General features: G+C 33.8%; 1 protein-coding gene across 1 annotated transcript in view; it reads right to left on the bottom strand.

Moving 5' to 3' along the window:
• Nucleotides 1-24,655, bottom strand: part of LOC145329188 (signal transducer and activator of transcription 5B-like) — a 116,082-nt gene that overhangs the window by 5,215 nt on the left and 86,212 nt on the right. Inside the window, exons 15-30 of the mRNA XM_080173229.1 lie at nucleotides 23,321-23,407; nucleotides 22,467-22,572; nucleotides 21,011-21,116; nucleotides 17,513-17,561; nucleotides 16,216-16,268; nucleotides 15,413-15,458; nucleotides 14,161-14,284; nucleotides 11,510-11,557; nucleotides 10,422-10,517; nucleotides 9,956-10,047; nucleotides 7,687-7,770; nucleotides 6,197-6,274; nucleotides 5,493-5,541; nucleotides 4,577-4,652; nucleotides 2,251-2,306; nucleotides 1,790-1,909 (exon numbers count right to left, since the gene is read on the bottom strand). Of these exons, the coding sequence (XP_080029355.1) occupies nucleotides 1,790-1,909; nucleotides 2,251-2,306; nucleotides 4,577-4,652; nucleotides 5,493-5,541; nucleotides 6,197-6,274; nucleotides 7,687-7,770; nucleotides 9,956-10,047; nucleotides 10,422-10,517; nucleotides 11,510-11,557; nucleotides 14,161-14,284; nucleotides 15,413-15,458; nucleotides 16,216-16,268; nucleotides 17,513-17,561; nucleotides 21,011-21,116; nucleotides 22,467-22,572; nucleotides 23,321-23,407 (1,270 nt within the window). The remainder of the gene's footprint in view (nucleotides 1-1,789; nucleotides 1,910-2,250; nucleotides 2,307-4,576; nucleotides 4,653-5,492; nucleotides 5,542-6,196; nucleotides 6,275-7,686; nucleotides 7,771-9,955; nucleotides 10,048-10,421; nucleotides 10,518-11,509; nucleotides 11,558-14,160; nucleotides 14,285-15,412; nucleotides 15,459-16,215; nucleotides 16,269-17,512; nucleotides 17,562-21,010; nucleotides 21,117-22,466; nucleotides 22,573-23,320; nucleotides 23,408-24,655) is intronic.

Here is a 24,655-nt window from a genome sequence, read left to right as displayed (position 1 = left end):
TACTTCATTTAAGCAGCAAATATAGAAATTCAAAGTTGTGTTATAACACAAGTGGATTAATTAATAAAAACGAACGGACGTGCTTAATTATAGAGTAAATATTGACTATGCTTGGAATTTCTGTATTTTTGGATTTGCCGCCAAAATTTACCAATTCTGTGTCTTCTTTTAGACATACCACTGTATTATTGGATGTCTATTTAAAAATAAAGGACATGAGATTGGTTCATTTTAGCGGCATATTTAGAAATTCAAGGTTTTGTTATAACAAGAGCCAATCAATGAATAAAAATGAACGAGCGTGCTTAATTATAGAATAACTATTAACTATGCTTGGAATTTTTGTATTTTTGGATTTGCCGCCAAAATAAACCAATCACGTGCCTTACTTTAAACATACCACTGTATTATTGGATGTCTATTTAAAAATAGAGGACATGGGATTGGTTCATTTTAGCGGCATATTTAAAAATTCAAGGTGTTGTTATAACCAGAGCCATTTAATTAATAAAAATGAATGAACGTGCTTAATTATAGAATAACTATACACTGTGCTTGGAATTTCTAACGTTTTGGATTTGGCGCCAAAATAAACCAATCACGTGCCTTATTTTAAACATACCACTGTATCATAGGCGTCCAAGGGGGGGGGTGTAATGGGGCGATTACCCCCCCCCCCCCCCCATTTAAAATTTACCCCTACCCTATGGGTGCCGTTGGCACCTCCAACCATTTAGGAGGGAGTATTTACCCCCCCAAACAATTTTTGGGGGGTAAATACCCCCCCCAAAATAAAAAATCTCTAATAAAAAAAAATTTTTAATACTATATATTTAATCAAATTTAAATTACCCCCCCAAAAATTTTACCCCGGGGTAAATTTTGGGGGGGGTAAACTAAATTTACCCCTGCCAACAGATTTCAGGGGGGGTAATTACCCCCCCAAGCAAATTTGGGGGGAGTAAAAAAAATTTGCGGCGTGCTTCGCGCACCATTTTACCCCCCCCAAAAAACGAATTACCCCCCCCTAAAAAAATTTTACCCCCCCCAAAATAAAAAGCTTGGACGCCCCTGCACTGTATTATCGGATGTCTTTTAAAAAAAAGGACATGGGATTGGTTCATTTTAGCAGCATCTTTAGAATTTCAAAGTTGTGCTATAACATAAGCGAATCAATGAATAAAAATGAACAGAGTTACTTAATTTTAGACTAGTAATTCTTTTCAAATGGAATTTCTGGATTTGCCGCCAAAATAAACATATCCCGTGTCTTCTTTTAAAAATACTAGCGTATTATTGGATATTTTTTTAAAAGTCCCAACAAGATTAGTTCATTTTAACGGCAAATACTATAATATAGAATAGTAGTAAGGTTTTCTTGTCTGAAGCTTAAGATTTCAATAATTTCTGAACTGATGGAGTTCTCCTTTTTTTAGGAAGCTTTACATAGGTCCTTTGATGATTTTAAGCTATTTTATTCATATTTTTAAGACTTATAATAATATTATGATATGTTCCAGCCCCTTCCCCTTTAAATATAGACCCCTTATATGCTAGGAGCGAAGCCGCTAGTCCTTAATAATAGTTATTTCTCTTATCGTATTATAAACGGCTTTCCGGCTTTCCTTCGGCACCTCGGGGCTAAAAAACACTAGTTTTAATCTTATGATTGTACATTTTTATATTCGTAGAAAGCTGGATATGATACGATGCTAGACATAGTTTTTTTCGTATGGATGAGAACCGGTTCCTATCCACCGGATTTGAATAAACACGAGAAAAAACCTACCACTTCTGGAAGAGAGCTGTAATATTTGCCCATAACTTGGTCTTTCTGATGATTAGGATATAAAATTGTCATCTGATGGCAATCATGGATTCTGTCGGCTAAAGTTCTGATCATTAGATCCTAAAATCATGGATTCATGGTTAGAAAATTTTAGACCACTCTACTTAAAAATTATCTTAAAACTAATATTGATGATATTTAAAACTAAACATATTATCAAAAACATATTTAGGTCTAATTATTAAATTCTATCAAACTATTTAAGCCTATGATTGAGTTTTAAAGAAAAAGATTAATTTATTTCTTTGCAGTTGGAAGGGGGTTGAGGGCTTAAAATAATAAATGATCGTCCTTTGACATATAAGAAGCCTCCTTTTAATAAATGATAGTCATATCAGTCCATCGGTTAACGAGATCATTACAGACAGACAAACATCATATTACTATGATAAAAGAATTACCTTTCTTGTGTAGGGTTGTAGCATTGAAATTTCTTTTTGGTTATTTTCTTCGTTTACTGAAAATAAAAATTTAACAGTTAATATTCATTAAAATATGCTCTAATCATCCAATTTTTAGCTTATCATTTAAAAACAAGGATGACAACATCCATAAGAAGCAAAGCACACAAAAAAAACTTTAGATGGAAATACGGACATGGAAATATCAAGAGCATTTGTTGAAATCAAGAATAAAAATGTATTAGAGAAAAAAACCTCGAAACCTTTCTCACGTATTTAATTTTTTTTATAATTTGTAGCATGACTTGCAGACTGACTGACAAAGTAAATTAAGTACTAGATGCTTATTGGTATAAAAATTTTTTCACAAAAACAATCTTGAATAGCAGATGCGAAAATCACATTTTCCTAAAGCTTCACGGACAGACTGTCAAAGTTAATTATAGAGTAGCTTCGCTGCTATTAGACCTAACCGTACGTCCTTGTTTTATTATTATTATTAAACTATATAAATATTTCTTGAGTTTCATAATATTCAGTGAAAATAAAATTTCTCTGATTCCTTTATGGATAGAGATAAGGATTCTATATCCTTTTACTAAAGTAACAGGATGTCTGTGTGTTTGTACCGAAGGATCTCGCTAACCGCTGAACCGATCGGGTTCTCCTTAACAGGGTAGCTTCTCATAGGTCCCGGGAAGGTTTATAACTATTTTTGGGGAGGGTACCACCACCCTCGCAAGATAAATCACAATACAATTTGAAGAAAAAAAAAAAATTTCCGCCTCATAGTGTCGCTATCGTAGTCGCGCTGCGTAGAAGCCTGAATTAAACCGCTGATAACATAGACAAATTATTTCTCAAATTAGATATTTAAAATAAAATAAAACATTTATATACCACTAGAGGCCTTTAGGGGGCGTAGCCGCTAGTTTAAAAATATTGAAGTAAAATCCTGTGAGCGATTATTTCCCCAACTTTACAGACTGCTAGCGGCTGAACGCATTTATGATGCTCGCAAATCATTATAACCCACAAAACAATTTAAATTATCTAAATCAGCCAAAATCCCATTTGCACATGCAATGCGTAACGCCTGGCTGAGGAAAACGCGCGAAATTTAATTATTTTCCGCACATTTTTTTTTCGTTGCGTGATAACTGTGCATAATTAAATGTTAGCAATTCCATATTATTTGTAGGCTTACTTAAGCCGCTTATAGTAATGTGCGGGCACAACATGAACGTTTTCAGCCGTTTGGCAGTCAGCAGCCTTTAAAGTTCTTATTATTGTTGAAATAATCGATTTCAGCAACTTTTTAATGTAAACTGTATACCAGACCAACAATAATATTTTACTGGCGGCCACGCCTCTAGAGGCCTTTAAGGACATTCAAGGGAAGAAGAGAGGGTTTGTCTACCATCCACTTGTAATTTTTTCCTGGGACGTTTTCACTTTGGAGGATTATCCCCCCCAGAATAAACCTTCTCATGACCTACAAGAAGCTTGAGTGTAAAGGAGAACCATATTGGTCCAGTGGTTAACGAGATCTTAAGCAACACACAGATAGACACACAGACATCCTGTTACTTTTATATAAATCTATGTTAGTGAACTCGTTATTCAATATTTCGGAGCAACTTTTCTCAAGAAATTATCATTAGATCAATTTCTTATTTTTATTAAAATATTTTTTTTCATTCGAAATAAATAATTGTACAATAATTATTTTCATTTTTAACTGAAACTCAATTATCATGTTTTATTTATTTTTTTTTATTTTTTACAAATTAGAGTTTTATAAGAAATATATCAAAATCATCTAGGTAAATCTTATTAAATTAGGTTTTTTTTTTTTTTTACTAGTTTTCCTAATATTCTTATATAAGGCCACAGGGAAATCAACCTTTCATAGTTTTAAAAATCAGCTGGAAGTCTAAACAACAGATCTATAGTATAGGAGTATGTACAGATAACTACCTGTCCCCCTTTTTCAATGACTGTTTTAGTCTTCTAGCAAATTGTTTTCTGCTACTGAGCTGTGTTAATATATTCCCGTTCCCATTGATTAATTTTCAAAGGCCTAATTCAAATACAGTTATTTAACCCTTTCCCCTCTAATGTCTAAACTGTATCCAACTATGGTAAAATGTTAAACATCCAAACGGGTTTAAATTTGAGAGAAAGCCTAAAATGTCACTTGTTACGTCATAAAAATACGTCTAAAAAGGAAAGATAAGAGAAAAAGTGGGAAAGGAAACCCCCCTAAACGAGATTGATTTTAATGACGTCACACGTGACATTTTAGGCTTTCTCCAAATTGTACCTGACATCCATGCGACAGTAACTCCCCCAAGCTCTGAGTCTGAAAATCTGATGAGAAAGGTGCCAGGTTCACTCGCCTGACATAACAAATAAAAACATTCATAATAGCTAATTATCACATCGTATTATAGACAGCTTTCCACTGATATTGAAATAAAAAAATCTATATGATTCTCGGGCCTAACAAAACTGGTAAAAACATTATGATTTTTATTTCATTATTTGTGGAAAATTGTCTTTCATACGATATTATATATGATTTTCAGTATGGCTGAGAACCGGTTCTAATCCAGTGAATGTCAATCGGTTTGAACGCCATACTGTAAATATTATATACTTTTCATTTTTTGGGGGGTTGGGGGTGTCCCACCCCCCAAGTAAATAGTTATAAACCTACCCTGTAAAGGAGAACCAGATCGGTTCAGCGGTTAGCGAGATCCTTCGCTACAAACAAACAGACAGACATCGTTCTACTTTGTATTATAGATATAAAGTTATGTACAATAAGTTATAAGTTAATCTTTTTGAGGGAAGGTGAGGAAATCAGAAAATATACTGAAACCAACCTAAGACAATTATAAAGCTTCAGGCAAAAGACCTTACTACTTTTAAAACAGATGTACCCCTGAGTTTAGGGGCTTACATTTAAGATAGTAATTATTCTAATCTTAAGCTTCAGACAAAAAAACTGACTAATTTAAATGACAAAGTAAAGTTGATGAAATAAGCATTTTCCGCATTTTCTCTCAAGAAGGAACAGTTCGGATTTTTTTTACATTTCTTGCATACAAATACATGGAACTAGCCTAATAAGAAAACCTAAAGTGATTTCTTCCATATATCTGTGAAATAAATTTGGACAGTATGTGTAATTTACAGTCCAATGTCCCCTCCATCCCTTCCTCCCTGTTGATTACCTGTAAATATTCTTCAGCTTGTTGTCTAGATACAAAACCAAGAAGTGCCCTGAAAATAATTATACATAATACAAAGTAGAACGATGTCTGTCTGTCTAGTGTAAGTAAGTGTCTGTCTGGGCTCTACTCTCTAGGAATTGTCCCTACTGGTCCTGTGGCGATTTTAAGCCATTTTCTTGTGGGAGGGACACCCCACACCCCTGAAAAAATGAAAAATTCTCTCCCCGAATTTTTTTTTCTTTTTAAATCTAAAAATACTCTTGGGGCAAAGCCCTAAGAGGTAATTAAGAGAGAAAATATACTTATAATATAGTTTCACCAATAAACAAAAAAAGATTTTTCGTTTTTTTATATGTATCATTTTTATTATTAATTTTTATGAACTTTTACCAAAAGACAATATAATATTTAAAGTTAATTTGTCCGGTTTTAAAAATGAAGAAGAATAAATTGAAGATTGATTTTTTCATAACAAAACATACCCGTCTATAGCGCCCTAGCAAAATAGGGATAGATGTCACCCCTTTTGACGTTCCTTTTCAATTGACGTCATAAAATACCCTATCCCCCATCTCTTTTCTAGGGGGTTTCTTCCCCCCTTCATTTCATCTTTCCCTCTTCTATGACGTCAATAGAACACATAAGTCAAATGCGGTGACATCTATCCCCATTTGGCTAGGGCCCCATAAACAGCTACAACATACCCATCCATCCACATAGCTCTGAGATCTTCCTTCGTTAGTTTCATTACTGCGTAGAACCATTCCCAAAAAGTGAAGCTCCTAAAATATAGAGATTAGTTTCATTACTCCGTAGAACCATCCCCAAAATGTGAAGCTCCTAAAATATAGAGATCAGTTTCATCACTGCGTAGAACCAATCCAAAAATATGAAGCTCCTAAAATATGGAGGTTAGTTTCATTACTCCATAGAACCATTCCCAAAATGTGAAGCTCCTTAATATAGAGATTAGTTTCATCACTGCGTAGAACCATTCCCAAAATGTAAAGCTCCTTAAATATAGAGATTAGTTTCATTACTGCATAGAACCATTCCAAAAAGGGAAGCTCCTAAATAATGGAGGTTAGGTTTATAACTGTGTAAAACCATTCCCAAAATGGAAACTCCTAAAATATCAGGTTAGTACACCCATAAATTCTGATTTTAATACAAATGTCACTATCAAGATATACTAAAATTCTAAGTATAAATGTACATATTTATATAATTCTTTTTCAAATAGCAAGCACTTGTAAAATATAAGGATTTAATTTCTAAAATATAAAATTATGAAATTTTTGGTGCTAATTTGAAATTTTAACTAAATTATATAACAACACTAATACATGGATGATATGATCTAATTTTGAATTTCCAAATTTATGTATTTACCGCTAAAATGAACCAATTATGTGTCTCCTTGTGTAATTACCTGCGTATTATTGGTTCGATTTTGATGAGGAGACACATCATTGGTTTGTTTTAACGGCAAATTCAGAAATTTGAGAATTTAAAGTTGTATTATCACATGGATGAAATAAATGTGTATATAAACTTTCAAAAGTTAAATTTGACCAACAAAATACTAAAATTAAATATATTTTTAAAATTAATAGAGTTTTTGTTGTGAAATAATAATTCAAGGAACATTTTACAACATCTTGTTATAAACAGCATTCCGCAGATAAAAAATGTACAATTTTAAGTTTAAAACCAGTTTTTGGGCCCTGAGATGCCAAAGGCACGGCTAAAAAAACTGGTTTAAATCTTATGATTGTACACTTTTATAATTGTAGAAAGCTGGATATAAAACAATGCTAGACATAGTTTTTTCATATGGATGAGAACCGGTTTCTATCCACTGGATTCAAATGAATACGAGAAACAGCGTTCTGCGGATAAAAAATGTATAATTTTAAGATTAGAGCTGGTTTTAATCTTTTGACTCATTTTACATTCATAGAAAGCTGCATATAATACTATTCTATACATGATTTTTAAGTGTTGCTTAGAACCGGTTCTAATCCAGAGGTTATTAATCAGTTTCAAATGAATACAAGAACATTCATTACAAAATGCCGCCAATCAATAACCAATCAGACATCAGTAAAAATATATTGTAAGGCATATTCCTGTATTCAAAATGAATGAAGTAATCTTTGTTTTCTGGTATTAAATATGATAAAAAGTTTACCTGTCTGGCAGGGGCTCCTTGCAGAACTGCGACCAGGTGATCATCAGATTCGAATAGTCAGTGTTGTAACTTAGATTACGAAAACTAAAAAGAAATATAAGTATCATCAATGGATGTATTATATACGTGGATAAATTGCCATCAATTTAGGTAGCTATTCCTTTTGTCAAAATTTTGGTTAGTTCGTAGGTGGGGATTGGGTAAAGGGAAGGGAGGGTTGTCGTTATTTTCGCCAGCTACAAGTTTTACTTTATTAGAGTTCATGATAGTTTGGTGTAAAATCCAAGAAATAATGAATCCATTACACAATCAATCATGATTACATCCAATAGCAGCGAATCCCAGTACCTATGAGAAACTACATTATAAAGGAGAACCATATCGGTTAACGAGTTTATTCGGACATCAAGTTACTTTGCCTGTCTGTGGATTAAGCTAATTTCGTTTAAATGATCTGTTTTTTTAGAATATTGTTTTTTTTATAGATTTATACAGATTTTGACCTTTGCAGTTTTTAACCAAATAAAATATTTTACATCATTTACTAAGTATATTTGCGATTACTTTTATTTAATGAAATATTCTAATTTTTAACATGTACAAAACGGCCTGTTGTATTGCATCAAGATCCATGACAGATCTATATAGGAAATAAACGTCTATATATGAGCTCGAATTCTCCAAGTAAAGAATGTTAAAAACTCATAGTGCTCCGATAATCCCTATTAAATTCTCATTGACCAGAACGATAAGACCCATTATTCTACTTTTAGCATCATTATTTCAGTTTTTTAAATTCATGTTGCCATTTGAATAACATTGAAGTATTTGATTTCTATTCATAAAACAGAAAACTTAAATTTATTATATAGTAAATCTAAGAAAACTTAGTTTTAAAAGAATTCGATTGTGGCGACATTTTGTGTGTTCAAATATTAAACTAAAATTGTAATCATCATCATTAACCCTTTGGTGATGGTAATGTAAAGAAAAAAATATAATTTAAAAAATCTTTTTAAAATCATTTAAATTATTAAATATTTACTTTCTTTTAGATAGTGATGCCGGGTGAGGAAAATAGATTTATTGAGAAATAGATATGTATAGAAAACTAGCCAATAGGGAGATAGTTATATCGAGCCAACTCTAGTTCATGATATTCTTTATAATTTCCAGGGAGAGACATTGGATTGTTAATTATACTAGGCCCCAAAATTTAAGAAACACGGTTTCTCATTAGTTGGCTTGAAAAATTTGGGTACTTTCATTAAATCCTGATTGGCTGGTTCAATTTATAACTGTTTAAACTTTTCAAGTAATGATAATATAAGAAAAGGGGTAGTTTTATTTATCATCATTGGTGAGGAAAATCAATTGTTTTGTCCATTTAAATCCCTTAGAAATTCTCTATCTATAATACAAAGTAGAACGATGTCTGTCTGTCTGTTTGTTTGTAGCGAAGGATCTCGCTAACCGCCGAACCAATCGGGTTATCCTTTACAGGGTAGCTTCTTATAGGTCCCGGGAAGGTTTATAACTAATATCTTGGGGGGTGGGACACCCATAACCCCCCCAAAAAATTAAAAATACCCCCCTTCAAAAAAAATATTTTTAAAAATTTTCTTTAAAATCTAAAACACGAAAAATTAGTCTGATAAAACCTCTTGGGGCAAAACCCCTAGAGGAAGGGGCGAAGCTGCTAGTAAATATAATACTATTACAAATATTTTAACAAATAAAACATGAATTTGTGATTTTATCCAATTATTAAGTTTCATGGAAAATACAATAATAGTTATTTCTTGCATCGTTTTATAAACGGCTTTCCGCGGATATAGAAAGTACAATTATAAGATTAAACTAGTTTTTTTAGCCCCGAGGTGCCGAAGGCACCGGCTAAAAAACTGGTTTAATCTTTTGATTGTACATTTTATATTCGTAGAAAGCTTGATATAATACAATGCTAGACATAGTTTTTTTGTATGGATGAGAACCGGTTCCTATCCACCGGATTCGAATGAAAATCGAGAAATATAGAGAATCTGGATGAACAATCTCAAATTTAACAATAACATACGACATATCAACCTCAAATGACAATCCTTGCTGGTAAAGCCAGGTACAATCTAAAACTAATCTTAAGTAACATATATCTGTCTCACCAATTAAATGTTCCAGGTATGATCCTGTAGGTCTCCAGGTATAATCCTGCAGGCTTCCAAGAAAAATCCTGCTAGTCTCCAGGAAAATGGTATGGAAAAGATCTTACCTAAAAGCTTTGCCGGCCAAAAATTTAAGGTTTTCATCTGTAAGTCCGCGGCCACAAGAAGCTTTAAACTTTGTATTTAATGTGTTGGCAACCTTAAAAGTTTACTAATATTATTATTTTATTAAGACATCTCTAGGGGCACATGAGGGAGAGGAGGGAGGGGGGATAAGTCATATCAACCCTTAACTTTATATTTTAGATTTAAAAGGTAAAAGTAAGTAATATCTTTATTTTTTGGGGGGGATAGGGAAGTTTTTTATCCTTCCGTTAAAAGAAAGGGGCTACCAAGAACCTAATTTAACCTAACCTAACCAAATCTAAAGTAATTTACAAACAAACAAAAAATATAACCCTTCCACCCTCTTTATTTTCAATATTATAATATATGTGGGATGAGGAGGGGGGTTCTGTGCTCAACTAGGGAATTTGAGGGAAACCACCGCCAGAAATATTTGCGCATACTGACCTGAAGCCAAGGAACTTTTTCTGGAACAACGAAGGGTTGTCTGCCCCACTCAGCAAAAGCATTGTCCCACAGTATGGTGGCCCAGGCGTGCGGCTCCTAGCATAACAATAATAATTATTTACATGGAGGGAGGGAGGGGATATTGTCCCACAGTATGGTGGTCCAGGCGTGGGGCTCCTGGCATAACAATAATAATTATTTACATGGAGGGAGGGAGGGGATTGTCCCACAGTATGGTGGCCCAGGCGTGCGGCTCCTACAATATATATCCTTATACTAAAGTAACAGGATGTTTGTTTGTGTGTCTGTGTGTCTGTACCGAAGGATCTCGCTTACCGCTGAACCGATCGGGTTCTCCTTAACAGGGTAGATTCTCATAGGTCCTGGGAAGGTTTATAACTATTTTGGGGGAGGGTACCACCACCCTCCCAAGAGAATTCACTATAAAATCGAAAAAATTGAAATATTCCTGCCGCATAGTGTCGCTAGCGTATGAATGTCTCTACGTAGCGTTGTTGCGCTGCGTAGATACATGAATTTAACAGCTGATTGACCATAGACAAATTATTTCTCAAATTAGATATTTAAAATAAAAAAAACATTTAAATGCCACTAGAGGCCTCTAGGGGCGTAGCCGCTAGTCTTCAATATAATCATATTAGTATAATCGAGAAAGCTTAAAGTGTCATGTGTGACGTCATAAAAATACGTCTATAAAGGAGGGATGAGAGGAGAAGTTGGAAAGGACACCCCTAAAAATAGATGGATTTTTATGACGGCACACTTGAAAACAGCGAAAGAACAATCCGGATATGTTATTAATTGAAATATTGTACAGTTTTTGGTACGAGAGTACAAATCTTCTTTTATTTCGGTCGCATTTTCAGTTTTAGTTTAAAAAAGAAGGGTAAAAAATTGTCTTATAAGAAGCTTAACTGCAAAGAAGTTAAATCAAGGAGCGATGTCACCAAACTGACTATAGCCAAAGTTTCATATAAGTTCTGCGGTTAGTAAGATCCTACGCTACAGACAAACACACACTGAAAACATCCTGTTACCTAAATATATGTTTTAGTATTATTTGGTACCTGATTTCCATGGACAATAACCACCACTGGGAGAGAGGGAGCACACACCTAAACAAATACTACCATTACATGCACGCCTAAGCTTTTGTTTTCAGGGCGATAAAATGAGAGTTTTCAAATATTCCGGTGGTAATCTAATGTATTTTTTTTAGTTTGAGGGGGGGAGGGTGGTAAACACAAAATTGATATTTATTAGGGTAATGCCGGATATGCGGCCAACGCATATTGAAGTAGCAAAAAAATTCTTCATAAAAATCGGCTGCCGTTTAGCTGCCGACTGCCGGCTGCGACGGCTGGCAGCTGCCAAGTACCACTGCCGCCGCCAAAAATCATTTTTTGATATTTCTAATGTAAAATATTCATTTAAATAAGCATGTTAACAGCCATTTAAAATATAGAAGTAGGGATTTTTGTAGTATAATATAAGAGATTATATTGCCGGATATCCGGCTGGATAGTTTCAATATTCGGTATCCGGCCAGATATTGAAAAATGGCCGGATATCCGGCCCAACCCTAATAATTATATAACTGCTTTATGGTTAAGGTGTTAAGGTGGTATGGCTAAATATATGTCCGTTTGTCCGTTTGTATAACGTTTCTGACCCTAAAAGGTACTCTACAACCTTTTTTTCTTGGTACCCAAGGCAGAATTTGTTGTGGGGATAAATTTTAAATTCATATACCTATCCCTATATTTGTAGAAATTATTATTAAGAAAAACATTTAATTATGATATAATTTATTTATTCCTTTAATCTTAGGGATCAACAGTGATACAACAATTGCCGATAAATTGATGTACATCCCCAATCATTATACACAAAATTACCCCTTCTTTAGATTTAGATTAGTGGTAGAAAAGTTGGGACACTCAACTAAATAACACAACCAATTAAGATCTATTAAAAGTTCCCAAAGTTAATGAGCCAACGAATAAAAAAACTTTGGGGATTAGTGCAATAAACAGCCCAATGTTCCCTCACTCCCTGTTTAATCTCAAATCTAAAATATTATTATTTCAATGATATTATCATTCAAAGAATGTATACAGTTTCGTAAAATTATGATTTATAGAACAATAAAATAATTACTTTTATGGATATGAATTGTATTAATTCGCCCCTAGAGGCATCCCGCGATACTTTGAAATACTTGTTTGGCATTTTTATGGGGGAGGGCGACGTTACTCTTCCCAAAATAGTTATAAACCTTTCCTGGGCATATAGGAAGCTTTGGAACATTTATAATGTCTTTAATCATGCGTTATTATTTTCTTAATTACAAAGTATGCAGCCTATATCCCTCACAATTTTATATAAATGTTTATAATTTTACTATATTTAGTAAATTATTCATTTTCATATTATTCTGTATATTAAATTCTAACGAAATAAAATTTAATTATCACAGATTTAGATATTTAGACATATGTAATATTCAATCTTTAGAATCAAACAAGGATGGGTTTATGTGATTTTCTCGGCTTCTATTTAAGGTATAAAGCCAAAATTTTTGGTGCAGATTCCCATGTCTATCTTTCTATCTATATATCTATCTATCTGTCTATTTGTCTATCTGTCTATCTATCTGTCTATATATCTGTCTATCTATCTGTCTATATATCTGTCTATTTGTCTGTCTGTCTGTCCGTCTGCCTGTTTATTTACCTGATAATGAAATTCTCCGTTGCCTATAGAGAACTCAGACCAGAAGAGCAGAGCAAACTTTTCTATCTATCTATCTAACTGTCTAACTATCTGTCTGTCCGTCTGCCTGTTTATTTACCTGATAATGAAATTCTCCGTTGTCTTTAGAGAACTCTGACCAGAAGAGCAGAGCAAACTTTTCTATCTATCTATCTAACTGTCTAACTATCTGTCTGTCCGTCTGCCTGTTTATTTACCTGATAATGAAATTCTCCGTTGCCTATAGAGAACTCAGACCAGAAGGGCAGGGCAAACTTTTCTATCTATCTATATATCTATCTGTCTGTCTGTCTGTCTGTCTGTCTGTCTGTCTATCGATCTATCTGTATGTCTGTCTGTCTGTCTGTCAGTTTACCTGATAATGAAATTCTTCGTTGCCTATAGATAACTCAGACCAGAAGGGCAGAGCAAACTTTTCTATATATCTTTATATCTATCTGTCTGTCTGTCTGTCTGTCTGTCTGTCTGTCTATCGATCTATCTATCTGTCTGTCCGTCTGTCTATCTATGTACCTGATAATGAAATTCTCCGTTGCCTATAGATAACTCAGACCAGAAGGGCAGAGCAAACTTTTCTATCTATCTATATATCTATCTGTCTGTCTGTCTGTCTGTCTGTCTATCGATCTATCTGTATGTCTGTCTGTCTGTCTGTCAGTTTACCTGATAATGAAATTCTTCGTTGCCTATAGATAACTCAGACCAGAAGGGCAGAGCAAACTTTTCTATATATCTTTATATCTATCTGTCTGTCTGTCTGTCTGTCTGTCTATCGATCTATCTATCTGTCTGTCCGTCTGTCTATCTATGTACCTGATAATGAAATTCACCGTTGCCTATAGAGAACTCAGACCAGAAAAACAGAGCAAACTTTTCTATCTATCTATCTACCTATCTATCTATATATCTATCTATCTGTCTGTCTGTCTGTCTGTTTCTGTACCTGATAATGAAATTCTCCGTTGCCTATAGAGAACTCTGACCAGAAGAGTAGGGCAAACTTCTCATCCATGACCGACTCTGTTCCTTTCTTCTCTGCTCTCTTGATCTTCTTTAGGGACATGTTTCTAAACAGTGGTTTATATAGAGAGATAGGACAGACAGACAGACAGACAGATAGATAGATAGGACAGACTCTGTTCCTTTCTTCTCTGCTCTCTTGATCTTCTTTAGGGACATGTTTCTATACAGTGCGTGGTTCATATAGATAGATAGTTAGATAAAACGATAGACAGACAGACAATTAGATAGATAGAACAGACAGCCAGACAGAGAGATAGATAGACCGATTAATTCCCTAAAGAACATGTTTCTACACAGTTGATATAGATAGATAGATAGACAGATAGAACATACAGACAAACAAAAGACAAACAGATAACTAGAACAGACAGAGAGAAAGATAGACAGACATATTGATCTTCTTTAGGGACATGTTTCTAAACAGTGGTTGATATAGATAGATAGAAAGTTAGAACAGGCAGACACATAGATAGATAGGACAGACAGACAGTTAGATAGATAGAACAGATAGCCAGACAGTAAGATAGATAAACCGATTAATTCCCTTAAGAAAATGTTTCTACACAGTTGATATAGATAGATAGATAGACAGATAGAATAGATAGACAGACAAAAGACAAACAGATAAATAGAAAATACAGACAGATTGATTTTGTTTAGGGACATATTTCTAAACAGTTGATATAGATAGAAAGGACAAACAGACAGACAAACAGAGACAAAAAAAATAGATAGAAGAGTTAGACATACAGAAATACAGACAGATATATAGATAGAACAAACTGAAAGACAAAACGACAGATAGACATAAAAACAGACAGACAGACAGATTGATAGACAAATAGACAGTTATGCAGACAGAAATGCATATAGATAAATAGATAGAACAGACTGAAAGACAGACAGACAGATATACATACATACATATTGACAGATAGAACAGACAGCTTAATTTTTTAGGGACATATAATAATGTTTACAGGGATCTTAAGGGATAAGACACTAGAAGAAAATAGTTTTTCACTCCTATTAGCAATAAACAACTATAGCAAGCGTTTGTCTAAATATTTTTGATCAAACTGATGTATATTTTGATCAAATAATTTTGACCCTGCGACGTACGGAAAAACCCTTATATATAGAGTAGCTACGCTACTTTTATAATACATTACCTAAAAGAAACTGAAAGTTGTCCTGTTGCTTGGCCAAAGCTCTGATAATTTTTACAAGTTTAAAATCATTTATAAGTGATTTTTTCAAAACCAACGTTAAAACCAGGGATCGGAAGCCTCACGTAAGCCGCGTGTAAGCCTCAGTGAAATCGTGATTTTATCACTATAAAATTCAGCTGGATGTATAAAACGGCTCTTTAGCAGACAATCCTTCTTTCTGAAATTTTTTTTTCTGCTCACAAGCAGGTTTAAAACTGAGGCTTATGCGCGGCTTACGTGAGGCTTCCGATCCCTGGTTAAAACGTGGAGAGTAATAAATACTTTCCCTAAAAGTGCCTACCGAGCACCTCCCCCCCCCTCTCCCCACTCTTATATAAAAAATTTGAGGGGGGGGGGCATAGTTTTTATCTTGTTTTACCCCGCGGGGCTGCCCTGCACCTAATATAACCTAACCTCACCCAAAGTAAAAAATCTAAAATTAAGAAACAACCTCCCCCCCCTTCATAGTTGGTGCTCGACTGAACACTTCAGGGGAAACTGCCAAATATTTATTTTAAAACTATTCTAATCAATAAGCAGCCCAGGGATCTACAGGGATAGGAAAATGGTCGATAAATTGAATTACGGATATTTAACACAAAATTATATGTTCTGCAGATCACAATTAGTTGTTGTAACGTTTGGACCTTAACTTTAGGAACCAACCAATCAAACCTTCAGAAGGACAGACAGACAGACGGACGGACAGACATTGTTTTACTTTTGCGTTTTTGAAAAATTAATATTTGTAAAAAATTCCTGATGATATTCCATGGTTTGTTTATTATTTACTATGTCTCCAGAACTATACTCGGATCTAGATAGATAGATAGATAAATAGATAGATAGATAGATAGATAGATAGATAGATAGATAGATAGATAGATAGATAGATAGATAGATAGATAGATAGATAGATAGATAGATAGATAGAAATATAGATAGATAAATAGATAAATATATAAATAGATAGTTAGATAGATAGATAGATAGATAGATAAATAGATAGATAGATAGATAGATAGATAGATAGATAGATAGATAGATCGATAGATAGATAGATAGATAGATAGATAGATAGATAGATAGATAGATAGATAGATATATAGATAGATAGATAGATAGATAGATAGATAGATAGATAGATAGATAGATAGATAGATAGATAGATAGATAGATAGATGGATAGATGGATAGATAGATAGATAGATAGATAGATAGATAGATAAATAGATAAATATATAAATAGATAGTTAGATAGATAGATAGATAGATAGATAAATAGATAGATAGATAGATAGATAGATAGATAGATAGATCGATAGATAGATAGATAGATAGATAGATAGATAGATAGATAGATAGATAGATAGATAGATAGATAGATAGATAGATAGATAGATAGATAGATAGATAGATAGATAGATAGATAGATAGATAGATAGATAGATAGATAGATAGATAGATAGATAGATAGATAGATGGATAGATGGATAGATAGATAGATAGATAGATAGATAGATAGATAAATAGATAAATATATAAATAGATAGTTAGATAGATAGATAGATAGATAGATAAATAGATAGATAGATAGATAGATAGATAGATAGATAGATCGATAGATAGATAGATAGATAGATAGATAGATAGATAGATAGATAGATAGATAGATAGATAGATAGATAGATAGATAGATAGATAGATAGATAGATAGATAGATAGATAGATAGATAGATAGATAGATAGATAGATAGATAGATAGATAGATAGATAGATAGATAGATAGATAGATAGATAGATAGATAGATAGATAGATAGATAGATAGATAGATAGGAGGCAGCGTTAAGTGGAACCACAAAAATGGAGTCATACAAATAATGTTGACCAATGAGAGGCCAGTATACACTGTAAATGCTTTGTTTAAGTTAGAAATGCATAAATTAACATCAAAACTTATGTTTACCTACTCTTCTTTAAAGGTCCCGCTCTTAGTAAAAAATTTTATTCAAACAGACAGACAAACAGAGAGTTAGATAGAGAGATAGATAGATAGTTACCTATTCTTCTTTGAGTGTCCCGCTCTTAGTAAAGAATTTGCTTGAGATTCTAAAATAAAAAAATTAGTAACAATTATTCATCGCATTGTATAATAACAGCTTTTTGCGGATATAAAACTGGTTTTAATATTACGATTGTACATTTTTTAATCTTGGAAAACTGGACATAATACGATATGATACATGATTTTTAAGTATGGCCTAGAACCGGTTCTAATCCAGCGGATATTAATCGGTTACGAAGCCATACTGGAATATAATTTTCATATAAGTGGTGATTTACTCTCCTGGTATAGTCTTATATGGGATCTTAAGGTACAAGGAAATTAAAATACACCCTCAATTATGATTAATAGTTTTACCCCTTCTGTATATTAATATTATTTGTGAAAAAGTTTGGAAAGAGCCAAAAGTGAACGTAATTAAAGAACTTTGGGAATAAGTTAATATACAGCCAAATATCCTTTTCCGCCCTCGAGAGACGTCAAAGCTTTTTATTTATGAGGGGGGTAATCTACTGAATTTTAAAAAGTTTGAGGTGTATTTACTGAGAGGTTTTCAAGTTTTTGGTGGGTAATCATCCCACTCCCACTCTATGCCTCCCTCCCTGCATGAAATAAAAAAATCTTCTATAATTTCGTCCAGGGCCATTTCTTTTGGATGTGTTAAATTTATCCCCCTAACAAAAAACTGATAAAAACTCACTTTATTTATGTTTTTATTCTATCAATTTATGTCAGTACAATTATTAATATTTTTTCGGTATTTTTTTATTAATAATTAAACTAATTATTTCTACGGATTACTAATTATTAATTAGTCAATATTAATATTTAAAGTAAATACAGGGTGTCCCTCATAAACTGTTTTTTTAAAACGCTTATTACTCCCTTAATATTTGAGCTATCTTAGTAAAATAAAAAGTATTTGGAAGCCTACTACTGACCATTCAATGATATAGTGATGAAAAATCCGCAAAGTTAACAGAAAAAAATCTACAAGGTAATGCATAACAGGCTGATTTTAGTTAATATAAGACTGATCCACAAGAAAAATATGCCTTAGTTAACTTTTAAAGCAGCTGGTGGTCAAACGGTGGATCACAAAGTTTTACTCTAGACATTATAAGAACTGGCATTGTAGTCTTATTAAAAAATCTGGTATATTTCAGGTTCTTGTATGCAATTGAAGCAAGCTCACATGAAAAATTAACAAAGAAGATCAATATTACGCCTATTTTTACATATTGTTCACTTATATCACACTTCAGATTCTTGAATATTGAGAATTTCTGGTATGCCATGTCAAGCCTGTTCTATTTTTGTGCTTAGAAAGTCTGAGCGACCAGCCGTTTGGACCCTAACTAATCTTAAAGTTCACAAAGCAAATATTTTCTTGTGGGTTAGTCTTAATTCAATAAAATGAACCTCCTATGTAATACCTCGTAGATTTTTTCCTGTTTATTTTGTGGATTTTTCATCATTACCCCATAAAATGGTCAGTAGTAGGCTCCCAAATACTTTTTATTTTACTAAGATAGCTCAAATATTAAGGGAGTAATAAGCGTTTTAAAAAAACCAGTTTACGAGGGACACCCTGTAGATATATTATACGTGGATAAATAGACAGGGAAAAATTTGGGTAGCTAATATGGATCTCATTCATTGATCAGTTCGTTGATCCAGCAGAAAGGGAGGGGAAGAGGTAAAGGGGGTGGATAGGGAGTATCGTTAATTTAGCCAGCTGGGAGTATCACTTTATTAGAGGGTACATGAAAATCTGGTGCAACTTCCAAGTATTTATCCGAGTATATATCGATTGCAAAGTAACAATAGAACAAAAATAACAACATCCAAAAGTAGCGAAGCATAAAAAATCATGAAATGGACAAACAGACAATTTGAGTTAAGGGGCAATGTTCAGTTCTCGTAAAAAAGAAAAAAAGAGATTATTTGCAAAGACTCCAAGAAAATCACAAAACCTTAAAAAAGGACATAACAATGTAAAGATTAGATGTTCATATGTCATAGCAATCTTAATCAAAAATATCAGCTGTATTTCTTTAATAGCAGCCGAAAAAATCTCTGGACTGACTGACGGACAGACATACTAAATTATAGAGTAGGTTCGGTACTAAATCTAAGTAAAGTAATAATAAAACAAGAATGGTAATATTCATTAGTAGCGCAGCCCTCAAATATAAATTTACAATATTGAAACATTGAACACTTTCAAACAGACGGACTGATAAATTGATTTGAAGAGTAGATGCTCAATACCGGTACCCTGTCCCAAAGTTATATAAATATAATCGATACAATCGTTGGCTTAAAAACTTTGGGGACTTTTATTTTATATCGTTTAGGTTAGACAAAAACTTTTCCAACAATAATAGTAATCTACAGTAGTGGTAATTTTGTCTTTCTTAATGGGAGGTTTATATAAATTTACCATTTCATGTCTTATCCCTTAAGAGCCATGGATTATATTCAGATAAAGACAGACATATAGACGGATAAACGGACAGACAGACAGACAGATAGACGGACAGACAGATACCCCTGCCTGGTTTGTTCCTGCTATTATTGAAGCAGTGACCACTAGGGTAGATATGTGAACATTCAGCTTAGTACCGACCAACAGACAGACAGGCAGACAGATAGACAGACACACAGACATATAGACAGGCAGACAGATACTCCTGCCTGGTTTGTTCCTGTTATTATTGAGGCAGTGACCACTGGTGTAGACATATGAACATTCAGCTTTGTACCGACCAACAGACAGACAGACATACAGATAGACAAATAGACAGACAGATAGACAGACAGACAGATACCCCTGACTGATTAGTACCTAATATTATTGAAGCAATGACCACAGGTGAACATTCAGCTTTTACCGACCAAAAGACAGACTGATAGACGGACAGACAGACAGATACCCCTGACTGACGGATAAACAGACAAACAGACAGACGGATAGACAGACATACAAACAGATAGACAGATACCCCTCCCTGGTTAGTAACTGATATAATTGAGGCAGTGACCACTGGTGGAGACATGTGAACATTCAGCTTTGTACTGACCAACAGACAGACAGACATACAGTAGACAAATAGACAGACAGATAGACAGACAGACAGATACCCCTGACTGATATGTACCTAATATTATTGAAGCAATGACCACAGGTGAACATTCAGCTTTTACCGACCAAAAGACAGACTGATAGACGGACAGACAGACAGACGGACAGACAGATACCCCTGACTGACGGATAAACAGACAGACAGACAGACGGATAGACAGACATACAGATAGACAGATACCCCTCCCTGGTTAGTAACTGATATAATTGAGGCAGTGACCACTGGCGGAGACATGTGAACATTCAGCTTAGTACCAACCAACAGACAGACAGACAGACGGATAGACAGATAGACAGACGGATAGACAGACAGACAGACAGACAGATACTCTCCCTGGTTAGTACCTGATATTATTGAGGCAGTGACCACTGGTGGAGACATGTGAACATTCAGCTTAGTACCGACCAACAGACGTATTGTCGCGCTAAATCTTGTGTTTGTCTTCAATACCTAAATTAAACAAGTTTTTAAGGTTCATGGGGTCTGGAAAATAGCCTTAAACTTTCATAATACAAGATTCATTTCAAAAATGGTGTAAAACTATCCTCTGACCTATGTGAAACTCTCCAAAAATGGAGAACTCAGGGATTAATTGGTTCAGGGATTATTGACATCTTAACTAATAAACAAAAAATCTTACTACTTTTATGTTAGAATTGAGTAAAAAATAATATAGTAATAGAATCAGAATTTAACATTAATCTTTAAAAGAACAAGGATGACAACATCCATAAAAGCGATGCTCTGAAACGACATACCGACATTTTAGGCCTTGATTATAGAGATGCTTCGCTTATTTTATTGTACCTTATTGTAATAGGATCCAGTAATCGAAAAATCAGACAAATTGGATGATTATATCACAAACAAAAATTTTATTTAAAAAGTTAAAAAGTCAACATGTCTAAAATGGATGTACGGACATTCTGGTAACGATTATAGAGTTGCTACGCCTTCTAAATCGTACCTAACTACAACAGGAGTCACTATGCAAAGTTTGAAATCGATAGGACTATTCCAATATGCCTAATTAACGAAAAAAGCAATCTGTTACGTACGGACGGACGTAAGGACCGACCCTAATTATAGAAAAGCTTCGCTAGAATAGTTATTTAATCATAAAAAAATTGTAGAAAAATTCACGAAACCATTTACTGCTACCTCCCAAATTACTGTATTTAATAATTTAGCTACTTACGGAATAACGGATAGATAGACGTACACTGTACAGTAATACCCTTTGATTGTAGAGTAGTTTTGTTACAACAATCTAATTGATTACTTTAGTTTGAAGACATATCTTAATGGTTATTTATCGCATTATTTATTAGAGTAAAACACTAGAGGGAGAAAGGGTTAAATAACTCCATCGCAACCCCCTTGTGCAACCTTTCTATTGGGTCATTAAAAATCAATCAATGCTATGGTGCTTATATTAACACAGCCAAGTAGCAGAAAATAATTTAGAAGCAGACGAAGAAGGTCTTTGAAAAAGGAAGGGAGGTAGTTGTCTGTGTAAACAGCTAAACTATAGATCTGTTGACAATATATAAAAAAATATTAATCTGCTAGAAATTTCGAATAATTTTGTCTGATTTGCCATCTCTTGACTAAAAAAAATACTATAGAAGGTTTAACAATTATATAAGGGATAAGACAATCGAAGATAAATTAATTAAAATTACGTCATCTATAGATTAAAATTATTGGTTAAAAAAATTATACACGACTAATTTAAACCAATTATAATATTATGAAAGTACCCAAGGTTTAAAACAAAATCTCTGGGTACTTCTCTACCTGTGGTGGTTGCTTCTCAATGACAAAAGAACTTTTGACAAGCTGATCTAACAAGACGTTGAGACCATCAGACAGCTCGGGTAGGATGTTCATACTACTCTCCTGACTAAAATATATACATCCTTGTAAAAAAGTAACAGGTTGTCTGTCTGTCTGTCTGTCTGTCTGTCTGTCTGTCTGTCTGTCTGTATGTCTGTCTGTCTGTCTGTCTGTCTGTCTGTCTGTCTGTCTGTCTGTCTGTATGTATGTATGTATGTCTGTCTGTACCGAAGGATCTCTAACAGCTCTGGTAGGATGTTCATACTACTCTCCTGACTAAAATATATAAATTCTTGTAGTAAAGTAACAGGATGTCTAACTGTCTGTCTGTATGTATGTCTGTACCAAAGGATCTCACTAACAGCTAGAGTAGGAAATTCATATTACTCTCCTGACTAAAATATATACATCCTTGTATTAAAGTAACAGGATGTCTGTCTTTCTTTGTGTATCGAAGGGTATTTCTAACCGCTGAACCGATATGGTTCTCCTTTACAGTGAAGTTTCTCATAACTACTCCCTCCCTAAAATTGCCCATTAAAAAAAATATTCCCCCCCCCTCACAAATTTGTTTTTACTTTTTCTTTTTGAAACTAAAATTAAAAATTGGGGGTGGTCGACTTCTATATAGGTATCATAATAGTTATTTCTAGCATCGTATTAAAATGGTTTTAATCAATGATTGTACATTTTATTTTCGTAGAAAACTTTATGTAATACGATACTAGACATAGTTTTTTTTCGTATGGATGAGAACTGGTTCTAATCCAGCGGATATTACTCGGTTTCGAAGCAATACTGGGAAAAATAATTACCTAGGTATGTTTAAACCTTCTTGAATCATTTCCAGTTGTCTTATTTGTTGTCGGTTTAACCATATGATTTCAGCAAGGTCCTCACACCTTAAACAAATTTTAAATTATTTGAGTTAAACACTAGAGGGAGAAAGGGTTAAATAACTATATTTCCCTATCGCAATGACCTTGTGCCGACTCTCAATTTTTAAAAATCAACAAATGGCAACGGGAATATTAACACAGCCAAGTAGCAGAAAACAAGTTGCTAGCAGACAAAAGGGGTTATTGAAAAAGGGTGCGAGGTAGTTATCTTGACATCTGTACTATAGATCTGTTATTAAATCCATTATTTTTGTTACATCTTTAGCACAATGAATATATTATATGTGGATATAGCTTGATAAAATGTTTCTCACAGTTGGCTACTATAATGTTACTCTTAACCCCTTATTGACTTTAACCATCCCCTCCCTTGACCACGGAGAAACGTATTGACCTATATCGGAGGACTATATTAGCAACCTTAATAAACGACAAACATACCCTTACCACAAAATCAACGTTTTCTATATCCATTTTTACCCCTTATTAAAAAGCAGGATGTCTGTCTGATTGTAATTATATCTGTACTAAAAGAACTTCATAACCACTGGACCGGTTGGGTCACCTTTACAGGGAATCTTCATATATAGTTTAAATTTTTCAGTTTTAGGTGAATGTATATCATCCCAGAAAGCCAACCCCTCCCCTCCCCCCCACAAAAAAATATGATATCATTAATACACGAACTTTACCCCTTTATCTTATAGCTGTATTATCTAATGGCTTTAAAGACAAAATAAAACAATGGATGATAAATTGATGTATATACCCATTATGATAAACAAAAATATCCCTTCTGTAGATTAAAAAACTTAAAGATTTTAAGCCATCAAAGGAGCAATAGGGTTGGGCCGGATACTTTTTTGGCCGGATACCGGATATCCGGCTGATTTCTAATGCCGGATATCCGGTTCTGGCAGGATATCTGGCCAACGTTTGATATCCGGCAATTTACCGAATATCCGGCCGGATAACCGGATATCCGGCGTCAAAAATCAGCCGGATATCATGTAATCGGATAGTTTTGATATCCGGTATCCGGCCGGATATTGAAAATGACCGGATATCCGGCCCAACCCTAATTTAAGGAGCAATTGTATTTATTAAACTTTGGGTACCAATATAATATCTACGCCAATGTTCCCCTCCCTCCCTGGGCAAATTGAAATCCATTCTTGGTAAAGATGGATTGATGGATTCAATTTTAAACAAACTTTATTATAACTTTACTATATACATCAACTAGGCTTA

Source organism: Acartia tonsa, chromosome 10, assembly GCF_053477335.1.
Source record: "Acartia tonsa isolate MP-2025a chromosome 10, ASM5347733v1, whole genome shotgun sequence".
NCBI lineage: Eukaryota > Metazoa > Arthropoda > Copepoda > Calanoida > Acartiidae > Acartia > Acartia tonsa.
The sequence above is the reverse complement of the archived record's forward strand: the minus strand, read 5'-3'. Positions and strand labels throughout refer to the sequence as shown.